The sequence below is a fragment of the Penicillium atrosanguineum genome, assembly GCF_028827265.1.
Source record: "Penicillium atrosanguineum strain IBT 20685 chromosome Unknown utg000003l_segment0_segment0, whole genome shotgun sequence".
NCBI classification, from domain to species: Eukaryota; Fungi; Ascomycota; class Eurotiomycetes; order Eurotiales; family Aspergillaceae; genus Penicillium; species Penicillium atrosanguineum.
The window spans coordinates 2,727,996-2,745,874 of NW_026623135.1; the positions used below are offsets into that span (position 1 = coordinate 2,727,996).

The following is a 17,879-nucleotide window of genomic DNA, read 5'->3' on the forward strand; positions in this document are numbered from 1 at the left end:
CTAGGTAACACACAATGCACGACTTTTCCAATCAAGTGTATCACTCTCAATCTAGGGATGGCTTCACCCAGGGGAAGAATCTGGGGGGATGCTCGGAATCCCGCCAAGGCGGCAGTTGCCCTTACAGCTTCGTTGCCCCTGACCCATCGCAGAATGAGGATAGCTGCGCCACCGTGGAGTCCAGGGTCTGGTGATCACGACATCGGAATCCGAGGCTTCCGTGAGGACCGCGAGGAAATGCAGAAGCTCACCGAGATGCTGCAGTGGTTAATAGCACCGACAGGACCCCCTGTTGAGAAGAAATAGGGTGCCTAGATGGGTGCTTAGGTACTCAGTACATCAGTAGGAAATCTACGAAGCACGACGAGTCACAGGCGACAACGTGTGTCTCACCGCTTGAAAGTCATGCGATCTTGACAGTTGGGGCGATCTCGAATGGCTGACGCGGTTTCCGGGGCGGGGAAAGGCCCGTTTGTCAGGGTGTCGCAGCCAGTTGTAGGGCGGTGATTGGGGATCAGGACCACTTCCGGAGGGAGGGAGGACTCCCCGGGTTTCCCTAGGGAAGCCATTACTGCACCGCGCAGCGAGCGGGAAAAGAATATCCAATAATGGGAGTGGAGAGTGGGAGTGGGGACTCAAGATAGAGTGGAAATGATGCGCACGGAGTTGAAAGTACGGAGCAGAAAGTAGGAGAAGTACCCAGTACATCGAGTCACCTGCTCATCTTGGGTGGGTACACGGTGTACCCCGTAGACACCGTCCCGAGGATGAGGTATCCGGTACTTTTACGCCGTAGATCTCATTACACCGGAACTGTTGAATCGGGGTATGTTGTACACCCTCCCTATATAAACCATGTTAAACCTTGAGTTCCCCTCTTTTATCTCGGTCTCATCCTTGGTTCTGCTTATCTCGAGTCTTCACCGATACTACCCCTGTGTAGAAGACGTCAACACTTCACTCTCCGTGGATCCACGCTATCGATAAACGGGTCCAGACCGCCAAGAAGTGGGTTTCATAGCTCTCCCCAACGATTCCCCCGACTCTCTTACTCACAGCTACAAAGCAGCCTGTTGTTGCCCTTTCTCCTTTTCCGTCCATTCGAAGAATTCTCTGACTCTGACTTTTGGATTTTCATCCGGTCCTTCCTATCTCTCCCACCACTTCCTTCTATATCTACTTGTACTTCACCCTACCCCGGCCTATCTAGGCAGCTCTATACATACCTCATCACTTTCATAATGGCCGCTCCTCGTCAAACTTCGCTGCGCGTTCTGCGTCAGCTTTCCCAGCAGCCCATCGCTGCACCTGCTCGCCGTGGCCTCCACATCACTGGCGTCCAGTCTGCTCAGCCTGCCAACCCTGCCGACAAGGCCTCTCTCTACGCTGCTCGCAGCATTCCAGACTTGGAGACTGAGTGCCAAAGACGCTCTCTCCGTACTGCTGGCAGCAAATCCGAGGTTCGTACTCTGTCCATCTATCCTACCTCCTGGTCAACCATCTAACCAATCTACAGCTGATCGAGCGCCTCTCCAACCACGATGTCCTCCAGTCTCGTGCATTCAGCATTGCCATGCGCCGCATCAACAGCAATGCCTTCGCAGAGTACGTCCTCCAAATTACAAATTCCACACGACTTCATATCCCCAACCCCATGCATCCATTGCAGACCAAACTAACACCTCAAACAGCCAACCCACTCGCCAATTCAACACATCCCGCTCCTCCAAAGCAGTCGGCGACACCTCCACAGTCGACCTAGTTTACATGCCCATAATGTCCGACATGGAAACCCATGCATCCAGCCAGACTCAAATTCCGGTCCTTCCCGACCTCTACTCGCACCACGAGTCCACCTCCACCTCCACCTCCGCCCCACTTATGAAGCCCCAGATCTACACAGTCTCCGGTGCCGGCGTCGTCGCCGCCTCCCCGATGAGCGAAGTCGTCGACAATCACTCCATTGACATTGATCCGTTTTCACTTACCGAGGCAGTGGGTCGCTCGCGCGTTGGCGAGGAGATTCAGCGCCGGGCCAATGGGAAATCTTCCGAGCCGGGCGTTTTGAAGGAGCTGTGGGCTGGGTTTTTGGATGATGTTCTCGGGCCTAAGGAGGTTGCGCGCAAGTAGGGGTTTTTACCTTGACTGCGTGTGTGCTTAACGGCCTTTGATGACTTTTTTTTTTTTTTTTTTCTTGTGAGGCACTGTTTTATCGCCGAGAGGGTTTCTTCGACTAGCGTTTGTGTAACTTTTCTTTATTACTTTATTTCTATTATCACTATCTCTGCGCGTGGATTGCTACAGATTAGCTCCAGCGTGAACTCTGAACTCTGAATCTTCCTGGCACCTGAATCTAAATACTCGATACAATACCGACTCTTCCCATCTACCCATTCTAAGATGTCACTTCGAAAATACCTTGTCAATCTGCAATTAGCCCCGTAAATTGTCGCGTCATCTACCATTTTCGTGTTGCCGAGGTCCCCCACACTAGTCTCCGAAACGATCTACGCAACAAAAGATCTACAAAATACCCGAGATACCTCCCGATCATTCTCTATGTAAACCCGAGCTACCGGTCCCGAGGTCATGAGACTCGGGTGACCTGTCTTCATATTATCCAATTGGCTCGGTTGACTTCTACAAGCGGATGGATTCGGTAAGGCGAAGATAGCGTGACGTAGGGTCTGGCAATTAGTGTCTCTGGGCTCATGAATGTGCTTCCGGATAGGTCATGGAGCGGGAAGTTTTTACGCTCTTCCGAGGTTGATTGTGGGATGAGATGAATGGGGATCGGGGTGATGTGATCCGCTTCTTCATAGATTAAAAGGGTATTTATCGGGTATGGGGTCCCATTATCTCGGTGTGTATTTCCTTGGAATAACAAGATACTTGCGGGTGTTTAATATTCAATTGATTACTCATTTTCAATTGGAAGTGGGAATGATTCATAGATAGATGCTATAATTAGCGTGGCGTTGAACTGGACAATTATCCACGGTTGCTACTCGCTCAGCTTATGGATTGGAAAACGTTGAATTCTGTTTCTATCTAGGGCGATAGATCTTTATCAATGCAATTGGTGCAAAAGTGGTTTTTTTTCAATGGATGGTGACTCAATCACCCTGCCGCTCAATGTCTGGGGTGACGTTCCGGTCTCTTCCGATCCGGTATTTAGACCCTCAGACTGTGTGACCAATTTAAATTTGTCCTTTGATTCAATTAGTCTTTTTCTAGAAAAAAATATAGGAAGACTGGTATTCAATGTTTAAATCTACTGTGGTCCGAATCCGTGATCTGCTGCATTGATCTGCTCGGTTTCGGAGTCTTTGTCCTACAGTGCACCTACAGGTAGCCAGTGGAGACCATTTTCGTCAAAGTCATGAACTACGTTAAGTATTTCAGTTCCATTCAAATGACCCATGAGAACTATTACCCTGGACGTCATTGGAGAATCTTCCGATCTGTCTACTTAAGAGTTCATCCGCGCGCGTTAGAACTCGGTCCATGCGCGTATCCGAAGACCAAAATAGCGTCATACCTAGCTAGAAAGCGATACTCTAAATGAATGAATAGTCGCCTAGAAACCTTATTGGAGAGAGGGGAAATATGTCTAAAACGATGCTAGGATAGAACCTGTCAAATTGGTCTAGGGATATGGTCTGGGCCCCTGTCCTGGCCTATCCGGGTACCGTGGATGGGGCACCGAATTGTCTGTGCTACCCAACTTTGATAATTCAATACTAGCTTCTCCATTCTGATGCACTGTGTTTACATTTTCTATCCATTGAACAGCAATTGATCATTTACATGTCAAGTCTGATAGTAGAATTATGCATGCGTAACCTGATCGGTCATATGTCTCGGGTGGCGGATGCGCCCCATAGTGATGGCAAAAAATCGGTGTAGGAACCCCTGGGGAGCAGACTGCACCGGTCGCATTTACCTATTATTCAAAGTCTCGACCAGCTCCAAGATCAGCGTTCGGACTCGGGGGTGTAAACACAGATCGTCGCACAGGATCTGCATCTAGCCAGTCTCCAACGGTGGAGCGAGGCTTGCAGCCACGCAATGAATTGGGACGCAGCTTGGCCACACGGCTGGTCTGGATTCAGCCCAATGGAACCATTCAAGCCTTGATAATCCGTTAAAGCGAGTCTAGACCGGTGTTCGTGCAGGAATGCCTAGTCAAAGAAGAGGTGGAAGTTGATGAACCCCTGAAAAAGCCGTGGACCCGTGCGCAAGGATGAACCTTGACGTGAACTCTTGTATCACCTGCGACGCCAACCCAGACTATCATGATCGAGGAAATCAATCAGGATAGGTCCCACAGCAGATGCAATCTTAAAGCCCTTTTTTTAGGCACTTGTAGCCCGCAATTCCAAGTTTTATCAGGGACCCAAGAGAGTAACGGGGTCTAGCGCAAGGTTAGCTCCGACCGAACAGACGATCAGGACTTGAACCGTGACTGGGGATCCACCGCACCAAACCGTTAAAGGCATTAGCGGACTTGTCAGGGGAGCATTTTCCTGCAGAGGTTCACTGGCTCGCTAGTGCAGTGGTTCACTGGTTCTGGGGAGACCCAGCTGGCCACCCCCCCCCCTCACATTTGCATTTGCATTTGCATCCGACCTTCACTTCACTTCCAACCTCTTCATTGTCGTCCTTCTTTTTCTTTGCTTTATTTGTTGCTTGTTTCTTTCCTTTCAGTCCCCTGTACATTGCGTAATTCTCGATTCTATCTTCTGGACCGAGCTCGCGAATCTTCCGCTGATCGCCATTACCAAGTCTATCTCCGCATCAAACCGTTAAACGACTGCTCGCAGCTTGAGGGACTCCTCATCGAAGCTGCTGCCTCTTGATCCGATGACGCCCGAGTTCTCTCGTTCCTAGATTCTTCCCGAGATCATGCGTTTTTCACCGTGTCTGCTCCTCGCCGGCCTCTCGACCGGCGTACATGCCTTCTACCCGTGGGAATTGAAAGTGGAAACTGGTTTATTGCGCCGCTTCATGCCATGGACTCTGCTACCTTCGACTGAGGATGACATATCCGCTAAGAAGCCACTGACATTCGACATCAAGAAAGCCTCCGTTCGTCGTGACACTTACTCGATTGTTGAAGCCAATACCCCGACTTTGCCGAACAGTGCGCCACTGGACCAAGATGGAATGGACTACTCTTACTTCGCCGTGGTGCAAGTTGGCTCACAGAAGGAGGAAATGTGGCTCGCCTTGGATACCGGATCCCCCAGCAGTTGGGTTTTCGGCACCAGCTGCACTGACAGCGTCTGCACGAGTCATCATACATGGAACAAGTCTGAGTCGAGTAGCTACTACTCGAACAGCTCCTCCTATAGCATCGGTTACGGAAGCGGAGATGTAAAAATGGACCTGGGCCAGGACATATGGTCAGTTGCAGATATGGACGTGACGTTCACTTTCGGATCGGCATTTTCGGTGAACGAGTCATTTACAAACTACCCCATTGACGGTATCTTGGGCTTGGGACGATCGCATGCTGATGGCTGGACTATTCCTTCCTTCATGGACGTTGTTGCCTCGAAGGCTTTGCTCGGCTCTAACGTCGTTGGCTTTAGTCTGTCGCGTGCTGCGGACGATCCCAAGGATGGCGAGGTCAACTTTGGCACTATTGATACCACCAAGTTTGATGGAAACATCAGCTACACTGCAACCAACCAAGACACCTGGACCATTCCCCTGGATGATGTTTACGTGAACGACCAAGCCGTCAACCTCACCGGAAAGTCTGCCACCATCGACACTGGCACCACCTATATTCTGATTCCCCCGGCCGATGCCGCATCTCTGTTCGCACTTATCCCCGGATCTTCACCCTCGGGAGAGAACTACATCATTCCTTGTAACTCGACTGCCACTCTGGAGTTTGAATTCTCTGGTATCAAGTACTCTATCCAGCCGGAAGACTACATCGGCGCATCTAGCACCGGCGGCTGTGTTTCAACTATTGTCGGCCACGACTCCTTTGGAAATAATACTTGGCTTGTCGGAGACGTTTTCTTAAAGAATGTCTACACCGTCTTCGACTTCGACAACGTACAGGTTGGCTTTGGAGGACGCTTAGTCAACTCTACGTCTGTAAATGGCACCTTCTCCTCTTCTAACACCACTGCCGCGGTTACTGAAGGTTCTACGAGTGCTGCCACTGCCTCAGGATCGGCCTCCACAACAGCCGTTGCCACTGGCTCGGCATCCCATCTCTCCCTCGGCGTGGGCTCTTCGCTGCTCATGACCGTTCTATCCGTGCTCTTCCTTCGAGCATAGTGCACCTTCATCTCAATCATCGACTTCTTACCATCTCCCATCGCAGCCTGCGCCCACCTCGACCTTCAACATTTCATTACACATCGTCCACAGTTCATACCGGCGTTTTCAGTTCATACCCTCGAGTCTGGCGCATACGTTTTGAGACCGTCTCGACCCACTTCACCGACATTCGTTCCATGGGGTGATACCCATTGCACATACCGCCCGAATCTCTCGGGCGAGATAATACCTTCGTTTCTTGCATTTAGAGCCGCAGCCTCCCTGCACACATTACTATCATTCGACATGTCCTGGAATTGGCCCATCATGTCACCATGTATAACTAGAACCAAACACTCTTTCATATGGACAAATCACACTTGTATTCATTGGCTTCTATCCACTGCAACCTAAGAACATCACAGCACCTTCTCCGGGATCAAGGAGTAAGACTTAGGACCGGACTCTGCACAACCATTAGCACATAGACACCCAGCCCTCCAACTCGGCCGAAAAAACTTACCGAGAATCTCCTTCTCAAAGTCCTTCACTGAGTTAAACCCAGCAACACCCATTAAAATATCCAAATCCGCCAGCAAGCTCTTCATAACATGTCTCACCCCATCCTCTCCCATTATACTCAAGCCCCAAATCCATAGCCTTCCCACAAACACAAACTTCGCACCAAGCGCAAGCGCCTTAACAACATCACTCGCCCCCCTCACTCCAGAATCAAACATAATATAAATCTTCTCCCCAACAGCCTCAACAATCTTCTCAAGAGCATCAAGACTAGCAACAGCCCCATCAACCTGCCGTCCAGCATGGTTACTCACCACAATCCCATCAACCCCCAACTCAACACACTTCTTCGCATCCTTCACACTCTGAATCCCCTTAATCGCAAACGGCCGTCCTCCAGAGATCTTCTTCCACTGCTCAATCAACCACGGGATCTTCTCCCACGACCACGCCCGTCCATGCCAGACGGAATCAATCCACTTCGTACTCGCCGCAACAACATCCTTGTCTGGATCGATTCCATCCTCCTGACACCGTTTCCGGAAAACGGGATCCGTCAGACCCAAATCAGCACCGAAACCGCGATAGAAAGCGTAATTCGAGGTCGCGACGTCATCATGTCTCCAGCCGAGTTGCCATGTATCCGTTGTTAGAATCAAAGCGTCGAACCCCGCGTTCCACGCCCTGTTCAGCAATGACAACGTAAGTTCGTCATCGTGAGGCATGTAGAGTTGATAGAAGCGTGGTCCGGAGCCGTTTGCCTCGGCCACTTTCTCAATCGATGTACTTCCCGCTGTTGAGAGGCAGTAAGGGAGGTTAAGTTCCCCGGCGACTTTGGAGACGGCTGCTTCGCCGGCTGGGTGGTAAATCTTATTGATACCGATTGGGGCGAAGCCGATGGGGGCTGAGACGCGGTGGCCGAAGATCTCGGCGCTGGTATCACGGCTATTGGTGTCGACTAGTTGGTTGGGGATGATGCGGTGTCGGTAGAAGGATTGGCGGTTTGCGAGGTGAGTGTTTGACAGTCCGGCATTGGAGGACGCATAGTACCAGCCTCCTTCGGAGAGCTTTTCTTTGGCTCTTTCTTCAAGTTTTTGGGGGTCTGGGTAATATTTAGATAAATGAAGAGAGGCAGATTGAGGGGACTAATATGCATACTGGTATTAAAAAGTGGTGTTTGGCCCTGGTTGACCTTTTGGAAGTTCTCGCGCTGGTAGAGACCCCATTGCTGAGTACTTCTGTTCTTGATGTTCGGGTTGGTAGGATCACTCATGATTGCGAATGACGGGGACTGCTTGGATTCAATTCCAGTGTATTCAAAGATGAATGAAGAGCTCTTTCTTGGATATTGACCGAGTTTATATAGATGCTTTCGGAACTATCTAATCAATGACCTCATCTTTGAGTCAGATCTCGGTCGAGAGATTCACGGTCGAGAGACCCTTGGGTTCAATTATGCATACACCCAAATACGTATGTAAGCACGAGTCTACTTCTCCACACAAGCCAAGCTTTCTCTGCAGAGGGGTGAGCCGTGGTGGTCTGATACCGGCTCGCCGATTCAGGGCAACTGGTTCCCGAGATCTGCAGATGGCATTCTACGCCTAAATTACGGCGAACTACTAGACCCTAGTGCGAATGGATCAAACGTTTTCGTTCTTTTAATCTACAAGACCTCTACCCCAAGCCTTCGACACTCTATTACCAACAAGAACTATACAACCCGAGATGCGCGGCAATTCGTTCCCGAGAATCTCCGGATTGCCGAGAGCTAACCCGATCGGGAGCGACCGGGGTTGTCTCTCGGCTTCAATATCGTCATAGCTATGTTCATCCTTGCATCTTCACCTAAGCACACAAGCAAAATGTTTAGTCTCGCGGGAAGAAGGACTGCTATTGTCCGCTCTAAGAGCCTCTCTGCGGCTGCGCTGCCTGCACGCGCTGTCGCCGCCACACAATCTTCCAGGTCGCAGAACCGGGACTTCCACTCTACGCCGACAAATGCCGCGTTTAAACCTGCCTGGATGCCGATGCGCGTCAAGACGGCTTGGATTGATGCTTTGACAGCCAGTCGGGAGGCCGCAAAGGCTGCTAAGGACGGTGAGCCTGAGCCGCCGAAAGTGAAGCCGGATTTGACGCCGAAGAAGATGTCGGACAGCTTTTACAGTGCTGTATGTGTTGAACATGTTCAAAGAGACCTTTTCACTAATACAATTGATTCAGATTCTGCCGCTGGGTCAAGACAAGTGGCTTTTGGACCACTACCTCAATGCTAGCGGTCACATCCGACTTGGCTCTTTGTTGATGGACCTCGATGCTCTTGCTGGTGTTGTCGCGTACCGTCACACTGGTGATGGCGTCAGCACTGTCACTGCTGCTGTGGATCGTATCACTATTGAGCACCCGCTGATGGAGATTAGCGATCTCGAGCTTACGGGCCGGGTATCCTATGCGACGGGGCGATCCAGTATGGAGATTTCTTGCCAGGTGTCCAAGGCTCGTGCAGAGGGTGAACCTGCGAAGCCTGAAGACGTTTTGATTACTTGTGCTTTTACGATGGTGTCGCTTGACCCGGTCACTAAGAAGTATGTTCTCAAAGTCGATGTTGCGTACCCTATACTAAACTGTCTTTAGGCCTGTCCCGGTGGCACCTCTGATCATCGAGACGGACGAGGAGAAAGAGTTCTTCAGAAAGGGCGAGGAGAATTCTAAAGCCAAAAAGGCTCTCCGCACGCGCAGTCTCCTTGAGAAGTCTCCCGATGATGAGGAAAGTGACCTGATCCACTCAATGTGGACAAAAGAGATGTCCTATCTTAGTGAGCACCCCATTTTGCACAATCTACACCAATACACAACTAACCATTCCAGACCCCCAAGTCCCCGCCACCCGCCCCAACAACCAAGTCTATATGAGCGACACCATCCTCAAATCCGCCATGATAATGCAACCGCAAGACCGCAACCGCCACAACTTCATGATCTTCGGTGGTTTCCTCCTGAAACAATCCTTCGAACTAGCCTTCTGCTGCGCCGCCTCCTTCGCGCACGCCCGGCCCAACTTCCTCGCCCTCGATCCCTCAACTTTCGAAAACCCTGTTCCCGTCGGCAGCGTACTCTACCTCCGCGCCACGATAGCGTACACCGAGCCCGAGGAGCGCGAAGACGGAAGCAAGTTCACTCGTGTGCAGGTGCGCGTTGACTCGAAGGTTCGGGATGTGGAGCACGGCACGAAGAAGTCAACTGGTATGTTCAATTATACTTTCTTGGTTGAGGGAGATGTCAAGGTTATGCCGAAGAGCTATGGCGAGTTTATGCTTTGGACCGATGCGAGGAGGAGGGCGAGGAATGCGGCTGCTATTGATCCTGGGCATAAGAGCAGTGCGTTGCGGAGTATCCAGGATAGTGTTACTGAGTAGATGTATGTATTCTAGGGGTTTGTCATATAGTTTAGAGGGTTTCAGTAAAGTTTGCACATTGAATGATGGTATTGGGGTTCAATTCTTCAAATTGGTGTATAGGTGTTGAACAGAAACGTCCTAGAGGTCTAGAGGTGCCAACTATGGTTATGTATACCCGCGTGTCATCTGGTTGAAAGGGTCCCAGGCCAGAGATAGACTTTCGATAAATGAAAGATTCTGGTGCAGGAGACGTGAATGACGGAACAGTGCACGAAATTTCATTTCTCATTACTATTATTAGGACAGGCATCTGTCAGATATGCCTTGAAAGCAAGACTGGATGACGATAGTAGATTACTGTAGCCTTTGAAATAACGAATTGATCGGGGTGGCTGTTCAGTATTTATCAGACTGACGGCGACAGCGAAGCTTTGGGGCAATCCTGCGTAATAATTGTGTACCCCAAAGTTCTGGGGGACAGTGGGAAAGGACTGTAAAGCTTCATGTCAAGAGTAGCGATTACGACTGAGAGCCGGATCGACGGCTCCCCACCTGAGATAGATGGCCGTTCTAGGATTGGTAGCCATGCTGAATGCGCTTGCTCCAAAGCCGAAGACTGTCTTGGCAGCGTTAATGTTGTGAGCTTCTTGCGATCGCAAATCCTTTAAAGAATTTGACAAGAGGTACGAGGACCACCATTCAGAATTTGAGTCCGAGGATGACGGCATCCACGAGCCTCTCTGACAATGTAGAAGTCTGGTCCACGTCTTTCAATTCTAGGAAGAGAATGTCCAGGAACGCTGGGAAGTTCAGCTTCTCCATAATTGGAAATCTCGTCGCAGAGGGTGTCCGATGTCGTGATCCAGCCGGCCCCATGTTCGTGCTTTGTACTGGGATCGAAGCCATTTCTGTGGCCTTGGCTACTCAGACATACTTGGCCATGGTGTCGATTGCCCTCGTGGTAGCCCTCACGGCCATTGCTATGTCGGTTATCGCTCTGGCTCCGAATTGCCCGGTGTGATTGATCCTTAGATCGAACGAGTTGGTTTGAGTAGCTGCGATCTTCAACGCTCCGAGGCGGATGGCTCTGAGCTTGGCTTTCCCGGTATCTATCGTGTCCATGGCTTGAGCGGCCCCGCTTTCTATCTTCTGCTTCGCGGGCCAACAAGGCAACGGTACGCTCTATTGGGACTGGACCAGTGTAATGAAGACTGTACTCGAAGACGGAGTTTCTCGGCTCCCTAATTTGAGTGCGAGGCGTGCTTTGTGTTCGCGATGGGGATGAAGAAGTCTTTCGTTCATCTTGGTGGCCAGAGGAATACCTGGAAATAGATCAGCATGGACTTTTTCGACATCAGTTCATCAGCGCAGCTTACCGTCGTTCTGGCATCTTCGTTATGTGGGAGCCTTTCTAAATGGCCAAAAACGATCCTGTCGGACGTGCAGTTGGAAGGAAGGCAAGAAAGGGAAATACATGGAAGGTACGATCTGGAAGGTGCGATATCCATGAAGACTGCTTGAATCCAAATCGAAACGATGAAAGAACGAAAGGTGAGAGTTGGTCATGGACAGTCAAGTTAGAGATGCCAGTAAGTGAATTCTAGAACAGTCCTTAAATGTTCCTTGTGAAAGGAGCATCCGTGTGAGAAACTCTCTGCTATTGATCCGACATCCTTTACCTGAAATGTACTTGCGTAAATTACACGAGGTAGTAGTAAGATGTGGGAAAAGGATCAGAATGAATAATGATACAGATGATGGTGGGAATTGTTCTGGGGTCAGTTGTAACTTGTGGACGTTGCCCCTGCCACCGTTCTCTCGACATGCCTCGTACTTATTTTCCATGGTAAGAGTATCTGAACGGTAGTTGGAGTTGCTTCTCGCTTAGTGAAGTACGGGTTCTTAACTATATGAAGACTCTGTCTTCAAAAGAGAATTCTTCACAAAACACGATTCTCAAGTAGCAGATCCACCGTCTGCATCACCCGGAGATATGCAGGACGTAAGAAGATTGGAGGATTGTTCCGGGCGTATGAATCTTAGTTAAAACCCTTACTTTCACAGCTTGCTTGCGCCTTCCTTCAAGTCTGAATGAAGTCTGAATGACTGCTAATCTTAGCATTGGAGTGTAGGTAGATTTCCGCTTCCACAGTCTCCAGATTCCTAAACCCGCACGACATGAGAACTACGAAATATTCAAGAAGAGTAGCAAGAGCCGTGTACAATTTCTCGATTCGTCCTTTCAAATGTTTCGGAGCGACGACATTTAAAGTAAAATACTCTATATACAACGCCCCAGTCGCACTAACGTACCACATGTATGTATAAGGTGGCCGACGGGAATCCCAAAAGAATCCAAGGGAAAGATATATGTATGAACAAAATGAAGACGCAAAGCCAAACCCCCGACCGTGAACCGACTCCATCGATGGCAATAAAATAAAAAGTCTCCGCTTGGAGAATGATAGTTCCACCCGGCTAATGCAACCAGGTACGAGGTACCTAAATCCCAGGAAACTCGAAACTCCCTTCCGGCGATATGACAAAAATGATTTCGTGTAACTTCGTGATATCCTTGTGCTGTCCTTCGCTTTGCTGCAGGGGAAGCTGGATAGTTCAGGTGGTGAGGAGAGTGGAGATCTTGCTGCGGAGCAGAAGATTATGAAATGAGGTGATGAGGTGAGAGATGAGTGTAGGTGGGCGCGAGTAAATGGCCAAAGGGACATAGGGACATAAGAGTGAACGGTAGATCGGGGAAGCACAAGGGCATGTTGTGGTTAGCCTTGGCTTCAATGGCGCTCACGCTTAAGTAGAAGCACTATCAATCACCAAGAACCTAACCACAACACCAGACCTGATGAGCTCGAGATGACCACGATTTATCATTGCTCACAAAGAACCTCATCAATCGTATTCGAGGTCAAAGACCCCGAATTCGACTGTGCCTGACCGGCCGCACCAGAACCAGACTTATCCCTCGGCTCCGGCGGCGCCTCCTCCTTCATACAAGCATTCTCCAGGATATTCGTCCACTTTCCACTCGTCCCTGCATGACTATGCTTCAAATGCTGGCGGAAGTGATCCGCGCGGAAAAACTTCTTCGCATTATTGCACTCGCCGAATTTATGCACGGTAGTCAAGTGTTCAAAGCGACGGTCCCAATCAGGACGTGGGAAATTCGCGAACTCCTCACCACAGTACCCGCATGTATCGTGCGAGGGCCCGGCGGACGTTTGGTAGGACGGTGAGACGGAGCCGTGGAAAGCGGCCTGGAAGCTTCGAAGGGCGGCGCATGACCAGGAATGGCGGCGGAGATGGAGGGAGTTTTGGTGACGCTCAGCTTCGTTCTTGTTTTTGAATCGGTTGTTGCAGTATTGGCATGCGTATTGCTTTTCCATCTCGTGGGCTCTGGGATGGGGTTAGTGAATGGATAGGGGAACAATGCTAGGTGAGATGCTTACCGGAGATCGTCTGGATTGTCGAATTTTTTGGGTTTCTTGGGACAACAATCGCAGATGTATAGACCGCTGATCTTCAGAGGGGGAGGCTTGGGAATGCTGAGGATGGGTGCCATGGATACTTTGCCGGTGGAGTCTGTGAGAGGAGGCTCGAGGGAGTTGGTGCCCCGTGAGATTGTTAAGAGTGCCACCGGGGAGCTAGGGTTTAAGATGGACTTTTCGTGGTAGGTGTCGAGGTCGGAACAGGGCGATAGTCCTCCAGGAGAGGGTCGATCGTATGGCGAGAGACTGGTCATGCTGCTACCTCCGATGGATAGGGCAGACGAGTATGATCCGGAAGTCCGAATGCTCAGGGAGGATGCAGCGGAGAGAGTCCGTTGGCTACTGGCGTAGCCGCAGTTGTTTACCGATAATGAATTGGTGAACGGATGCCCACTCGTCCTTCGTTGAGACAGATCGCCGTTGCTCGTGGCCAGGTGAAGTGTATTCCTATCATCGGTGATGGGTTCCCGGGGAGGAGAAGATGCTCGTCGTTTCATGCCCTGCTTCGAGCCCTCCGGATATGGGGGAGTAGGTTCACGGAGAATAAACTGTCGCGGCGGGGCGGGCTCGTCTGGGGCAAAGTCGCCTTCGATATCTGAAAACACGGCCTGGTCGTAACTTCCCCGATTTGATCGACTGGGTAGGCTGATGCTGTCTTCCCGGGAAGGTGTTGTTCCTCGATATCGTCGTCGACCAATATCTCGCATGTATGTTGAGTCATAGTCCATTGCCGATGAAGGAGCATTACTCTCCACGCTTGGGCTGCGGCCGCCTTCGACATACTCCTTCCAGTTTATCTTACTCCTAGGAGACACGCCTCCAGCTGATTGGGGGCTGTTGTACCACTTCACGTCAAGAGTAGATCCTTCCGATGGCCCCGGTGAGGGCAAATTGCTAGATGTTCGCGATGGAACAGTAAGTGCTGAAACGGACCCTCGGTGGTCAATAGAGCCCCGATTATCCGATCCATGGCTGAGGGATCCCCGCGGCGAAAGCGAGTTCCCAATTTTCGAAAGAAGATGCTGATCGTACGCATTTGACGAGTCCTTAACACTTCGCAGCGAGAAGTCTCGTTCGCCCTTGAGAATCGGGCCTGTGGAGTTCACAGCCATAGAACTTGGGAATCCGTCATCTGTTGGAGGTGGCGGCTCGATCTTAATCTGAGCCTCTGGACTGCGTGAAACCGGCAATCCGCTCTGCCTTCCTTCCAGTTCATCTACCGCCATAGGATCGCTTCTAATTGCCGTTTCGGGCCTTCGATGGCCACCAAATAAACTTGAATTTGGGTTGATCGGAGGGAGTGCGTTTGTTGATCGTCCAGGATTTCCATGCAACCAACCGGCATCATAACCGTTCTCCAAATCGCGGATCCTCGAGGGCGGGGGAAGTGGCGGCGGTGCAGTATTCATGGCGGGACGGGACGGTATAGGTAACGGGCCGTGCGAAGAGAATGGCAAATCGGACATCATGTGAGGGGATCTATCGTCGTGGCGGTCGAGATCCTTGGATTCAAAGAAATTCGGCGAAGGGTCAAGTCGAAGGTCCATTCTACAACGCATTCGAGGTGGCGCTGCGCGTGGACATAGGCGAGCTGAAGCTGAGACGGGAAAAAACAAGTGTCGCAAGAAACGGCGAGAGAAGAATCCCAGGGACTAAGCAGATCGAATCAAGATCGTAACGCAGCGATAACCCAATCCAGTTGGGTGTAAACGACCGGTCGTGAAACGCCGATTCCTAAGCGGACTAACCACCGATAGAAGGTCCAGCTTCTAAAGATAATTCAAAGTGGCGAGAGCTCTCAAGGATAGTTTCATGCGGTCTAAGAACTAGTTCCAAGTCAGCCTGGTGGAACCGAGCTGATAATGCACGCGCAAAGAATAGGGCTGGAATTCGGAGACACACCTCGAAACCCTCGGGCGATTCGCTTCATGGGATGAAACGTTTGCAATGAGTGACACACAGCCTCGGTCTGTGTTCCATAGGCCCAGTCAATGGCAGTGCACGGGATTGGAACCACACATGCTCTTTTGTTTTTTTTCACTTAGTAAATAAGCGTCCTCAGTCAGGACAGGGAAAGGCAATGCGACTCGCGAGTATAGAGGTCTAACGCGGACACCCCGCCACCAGCTGAACAATCAGTATGTTCGGGGCTGGCTTAAGAGGAAAGGTACAGCTGAGGGAAATACAGCCCCTCGAAAAAATCCAAGTCTCCGGCACTAGTCGAGTCAAGGAAAAGAGGAATTGAGAAAGAAGAGATCGGGCACTTAGAAAGTCTCGGGCAATGATGGCGGTGCAACCAGTTGATTGGATCCAAAGGCTCGCGCGGACTTAATATGGAAAGGGAGGCGATCTCGGTGATCTCATCCTCACTGAGCTGAAGCCAAGGGAGAAAGGGGGAAGAGTTGGAGAGTAGTGGGAACAGTAGGGAAATCTGGAACCTACAAAGAGGCAAAAGAGGATCGAAATATGAAAACCGATGGGTCTTCACGCGGACTTAACCTGCCTAGGGCCTGACGTGGGCGCGAAAAGAGGCAACTTTGAAAAAGGCGCAGTGGTACGGGTATATGTATGTAAGTCACTTACAGACTTACATACCAGTACGAACGTTGGCGGGTGGAGAATTTGGAATAGGATCATCAGATCTCGATTACTGTCGTACCCGCGTGGGTGGTCGCCACGTTCGAAATGACACACTACGTCTTTCCCCCCTTGTCAGTAGGGCACAGGGCTGGGATTTAACTCTGCCTTCCCCCCGTCAGCCTTAAGGAGTACGCGGGCTTCCCGTAATTTCGACTCGCGTTCTTCAGGTACAATACCCTACCAACGGTACGCTCACAATTCTGGATCATCCATGGTTCAGCATTCTAGGGCTATTGGTCTTCCAGAAACTGGGATGATGGAAGCTAGAAGACGTTCTAGCCTTGGACCCCTTCCTTATTTCCCTCTACGGTTCCTTATGCATCTTACGGATAAATGGAGGTGATCTCACAACTCAATGAATCACCCAGGACCAACCACGGGGTAATAAAAATCCCTTGGCATCAATACAGTAAAACTTGACGCCAGAGTGGGGTGTCACTTTAGATGTCTCGTATATTGGACGCCTCGCGATGATCGGGTGCCGCTTGGATGTGGAGGGGGAGGGGGAGGTGTTTACCTGGATGTGCATCATTCGTCAAGGTGAGAGGTAGGGTGTCGCATGCAGAGCGCTTCATCTGGGGCCTGAGAAATACGATAGACCATCGGTAGTAGTGGGAAAGAGACACCGTTCCGTAGAAGAACCCTGGTTAGCGTGGCCAGTCAGGCTGACGTCCACAGTCGGGCCAATACAATGGACAAAAAGTCGATGACCAGGCTGAGCAACGGATGAGTAGATTTACAGCCAGTGACAATATGCACCGTAGGGACTTGGTAGCCTTGGCGGTAGGCTTATATCTGCTAGGATTGTCGCTACGGATATCCTGTAGATGTCGTACGAGAGAAAGACCATAGAATCTGCAGGGATAACGTATTCGATATGATCGTCAGCGGAGTCTTCGGATCCCTCCCGCTAACAGTGTCTCTGGGTTCAGTAACTTTGCAAAGGCCAGAGAGAACATTCCTTCCATAAAACGGACAATGCTGAGTCGTTGGAGCCGACCCACTGATTTCCTAGCGCGCCCCACTTTGGGCCCAGTCATGCATGCACTGCCACACTGGTGGTCCGCTGTCATTTAGCATTGGAAAGACCAAGGAGGGTGAAGGGGTGGAAAATTGCATCACAGATATTTGGTGATCCCTAGCCCCCGAGAATCTCGTCAGACCTTGATGATTCTGGATGGTAGGTTACCTAGCGCGAACAGCAGATCGACCTTCACGTTGGACGTTGAAGAGAAGTGCTGACTCATCACCCCTGTGCTCCACACCTGTGGCAGCTTGAGAGTCATGGATCGAATTTTCCCAATTTCTGTTTCCCTTTTTATCCCTGGTTCATCATTCGCTAAACAGCACCAAATCCAACGAGGGGAACCTCGGTAATGGTAGATTGGTTTTGCCTATATTTCACACTTTTAGTTTCAGGGGCTACCCTATTCAGTCGGCCCCCCAATAGCCCATAGGGCGGGCCAGGTAAGCCCTATGGTCTTTTTTGTGACTATTGAACGTACACCACCGGACACTACCGTACACCACTCGG

The 17,879-nt window shown here is 50.6% G+C and overlaps 6 protein-coding genes across 6 annotated transcripts; 3 read left to right on the plus strand and 3 right to left on the minus strand.

Moving 5' to 3' along the window:
• Positions 1–1,241: 1,241 nt before the first annotated feature.
• N7443_004457 (SAP domain-containing protein) lies at positions 1,242–2,130 on the plus strand (the record flags this gene model as incomplete). The annotated part of the gene is made up of 3 exons (XM_056884513.1): positions 1,242–1,460; positions 1,517–1,605; positions 1,692–2,130. 3 exons carry the CDS (start codon positions 1,242–1,244, stop codon positions 2,128–2,130), a joined length of 747 nt encoding a protein of 248 aa, XP_056742791.1.
• A 2,778-nt stretch (positions 2,131–4,908) lies between these two features.
• On the plus strand, positions 4,909–6,303 carry N7443_004458 (pepsin-like aspartic protease; the record flags this gene model as incomplete). The annotated part of the gene is made up of 1 exon (XM_056884514.1): positions 4,909–6,303. One exon carries the CDS (start codon positions 4,909–4,911, stop codon positions 6,301–6,303), a length of 1,395 nt encoding a protein of 464 aa, XP_056742792.1.
• A 401-nt stretch (positions 6,304–6,704) lies between these two features.
• N7443_004459 (uncharacterized protein) lies at positions 6,705–8,080 on the minus strand (the record flags this gene model as incomplete). The annotated part of the gene is made up of 3 exons (XM_056884515.1): positions 6,705–6,751; positions 6,809–7,909; positions 7,966–8,080. The coding sequence occupies 3 exons, from the start codon at positions 8,078–8,080 to the stop codon at positions 6,705–6,707; spliced, it is 1,263 nt and encodes a 420-aa protein (XP_056742793.1).
• Positions 8,081–8,672: 592 nt separating this feature from the next.
• On the plus strand, positions 8,673–10,223 carry N7443_004460 (putative acyl-CoA thioester hydrolase; the record flags this gene model as incomplete). Its single annotated transcript, XM_056884516.1, has 4 exons — positions 8,673–8,978; positions 9,031–9,392; positions 9,442–9,623; positions 9,676–10,223. 4 exons carry the CDS (start codon positions 8,673–8,675, stop codon positions 10,221–10,223), a joined length of 1,398 nt encoding a protein of 465 aa, XP_056742794.1.
• Positions 10,224–10,869: 646 nt separating this feature from the next.
• Positions 10,870–11,595, minus strand: N7443_004461 (Rad52/22 double-strand break repair protein; the record flags this gene model as incomplete). Its single annotated transcript, XM_056884517.1, has 2 exons — positions 10,870–11,527; positions 11,582–11,595. 2 exons carry the CDS (start codon positions 11,593–11,595, stop codon positions 10,870–10,872), a joined length of 672 nt encoding a protein of 223 aa, XP_056742795.1.
• Positions 11,596–13,087: 1,492 nt separating this feature from the next.
• On the minus strand, positions 13,088–15,252 carry znfA (putative C2H2 finger domain protein; the record flags this gene model as incomplete). Its single annotated transcript, XM_056884518.1, has 2 exons — positions 13,088–13,613; positions 13,667–15,252. 2 exons carry the CDS (start codon positions 15,250–15,252, stop codon positions 13,088–13,090), a joined length of 2,112 nt encoding a protein of 703 aa, XP_056742796.1.
• Positions 15,253–17,879: the final 2,627 nt, after the last annotated feature.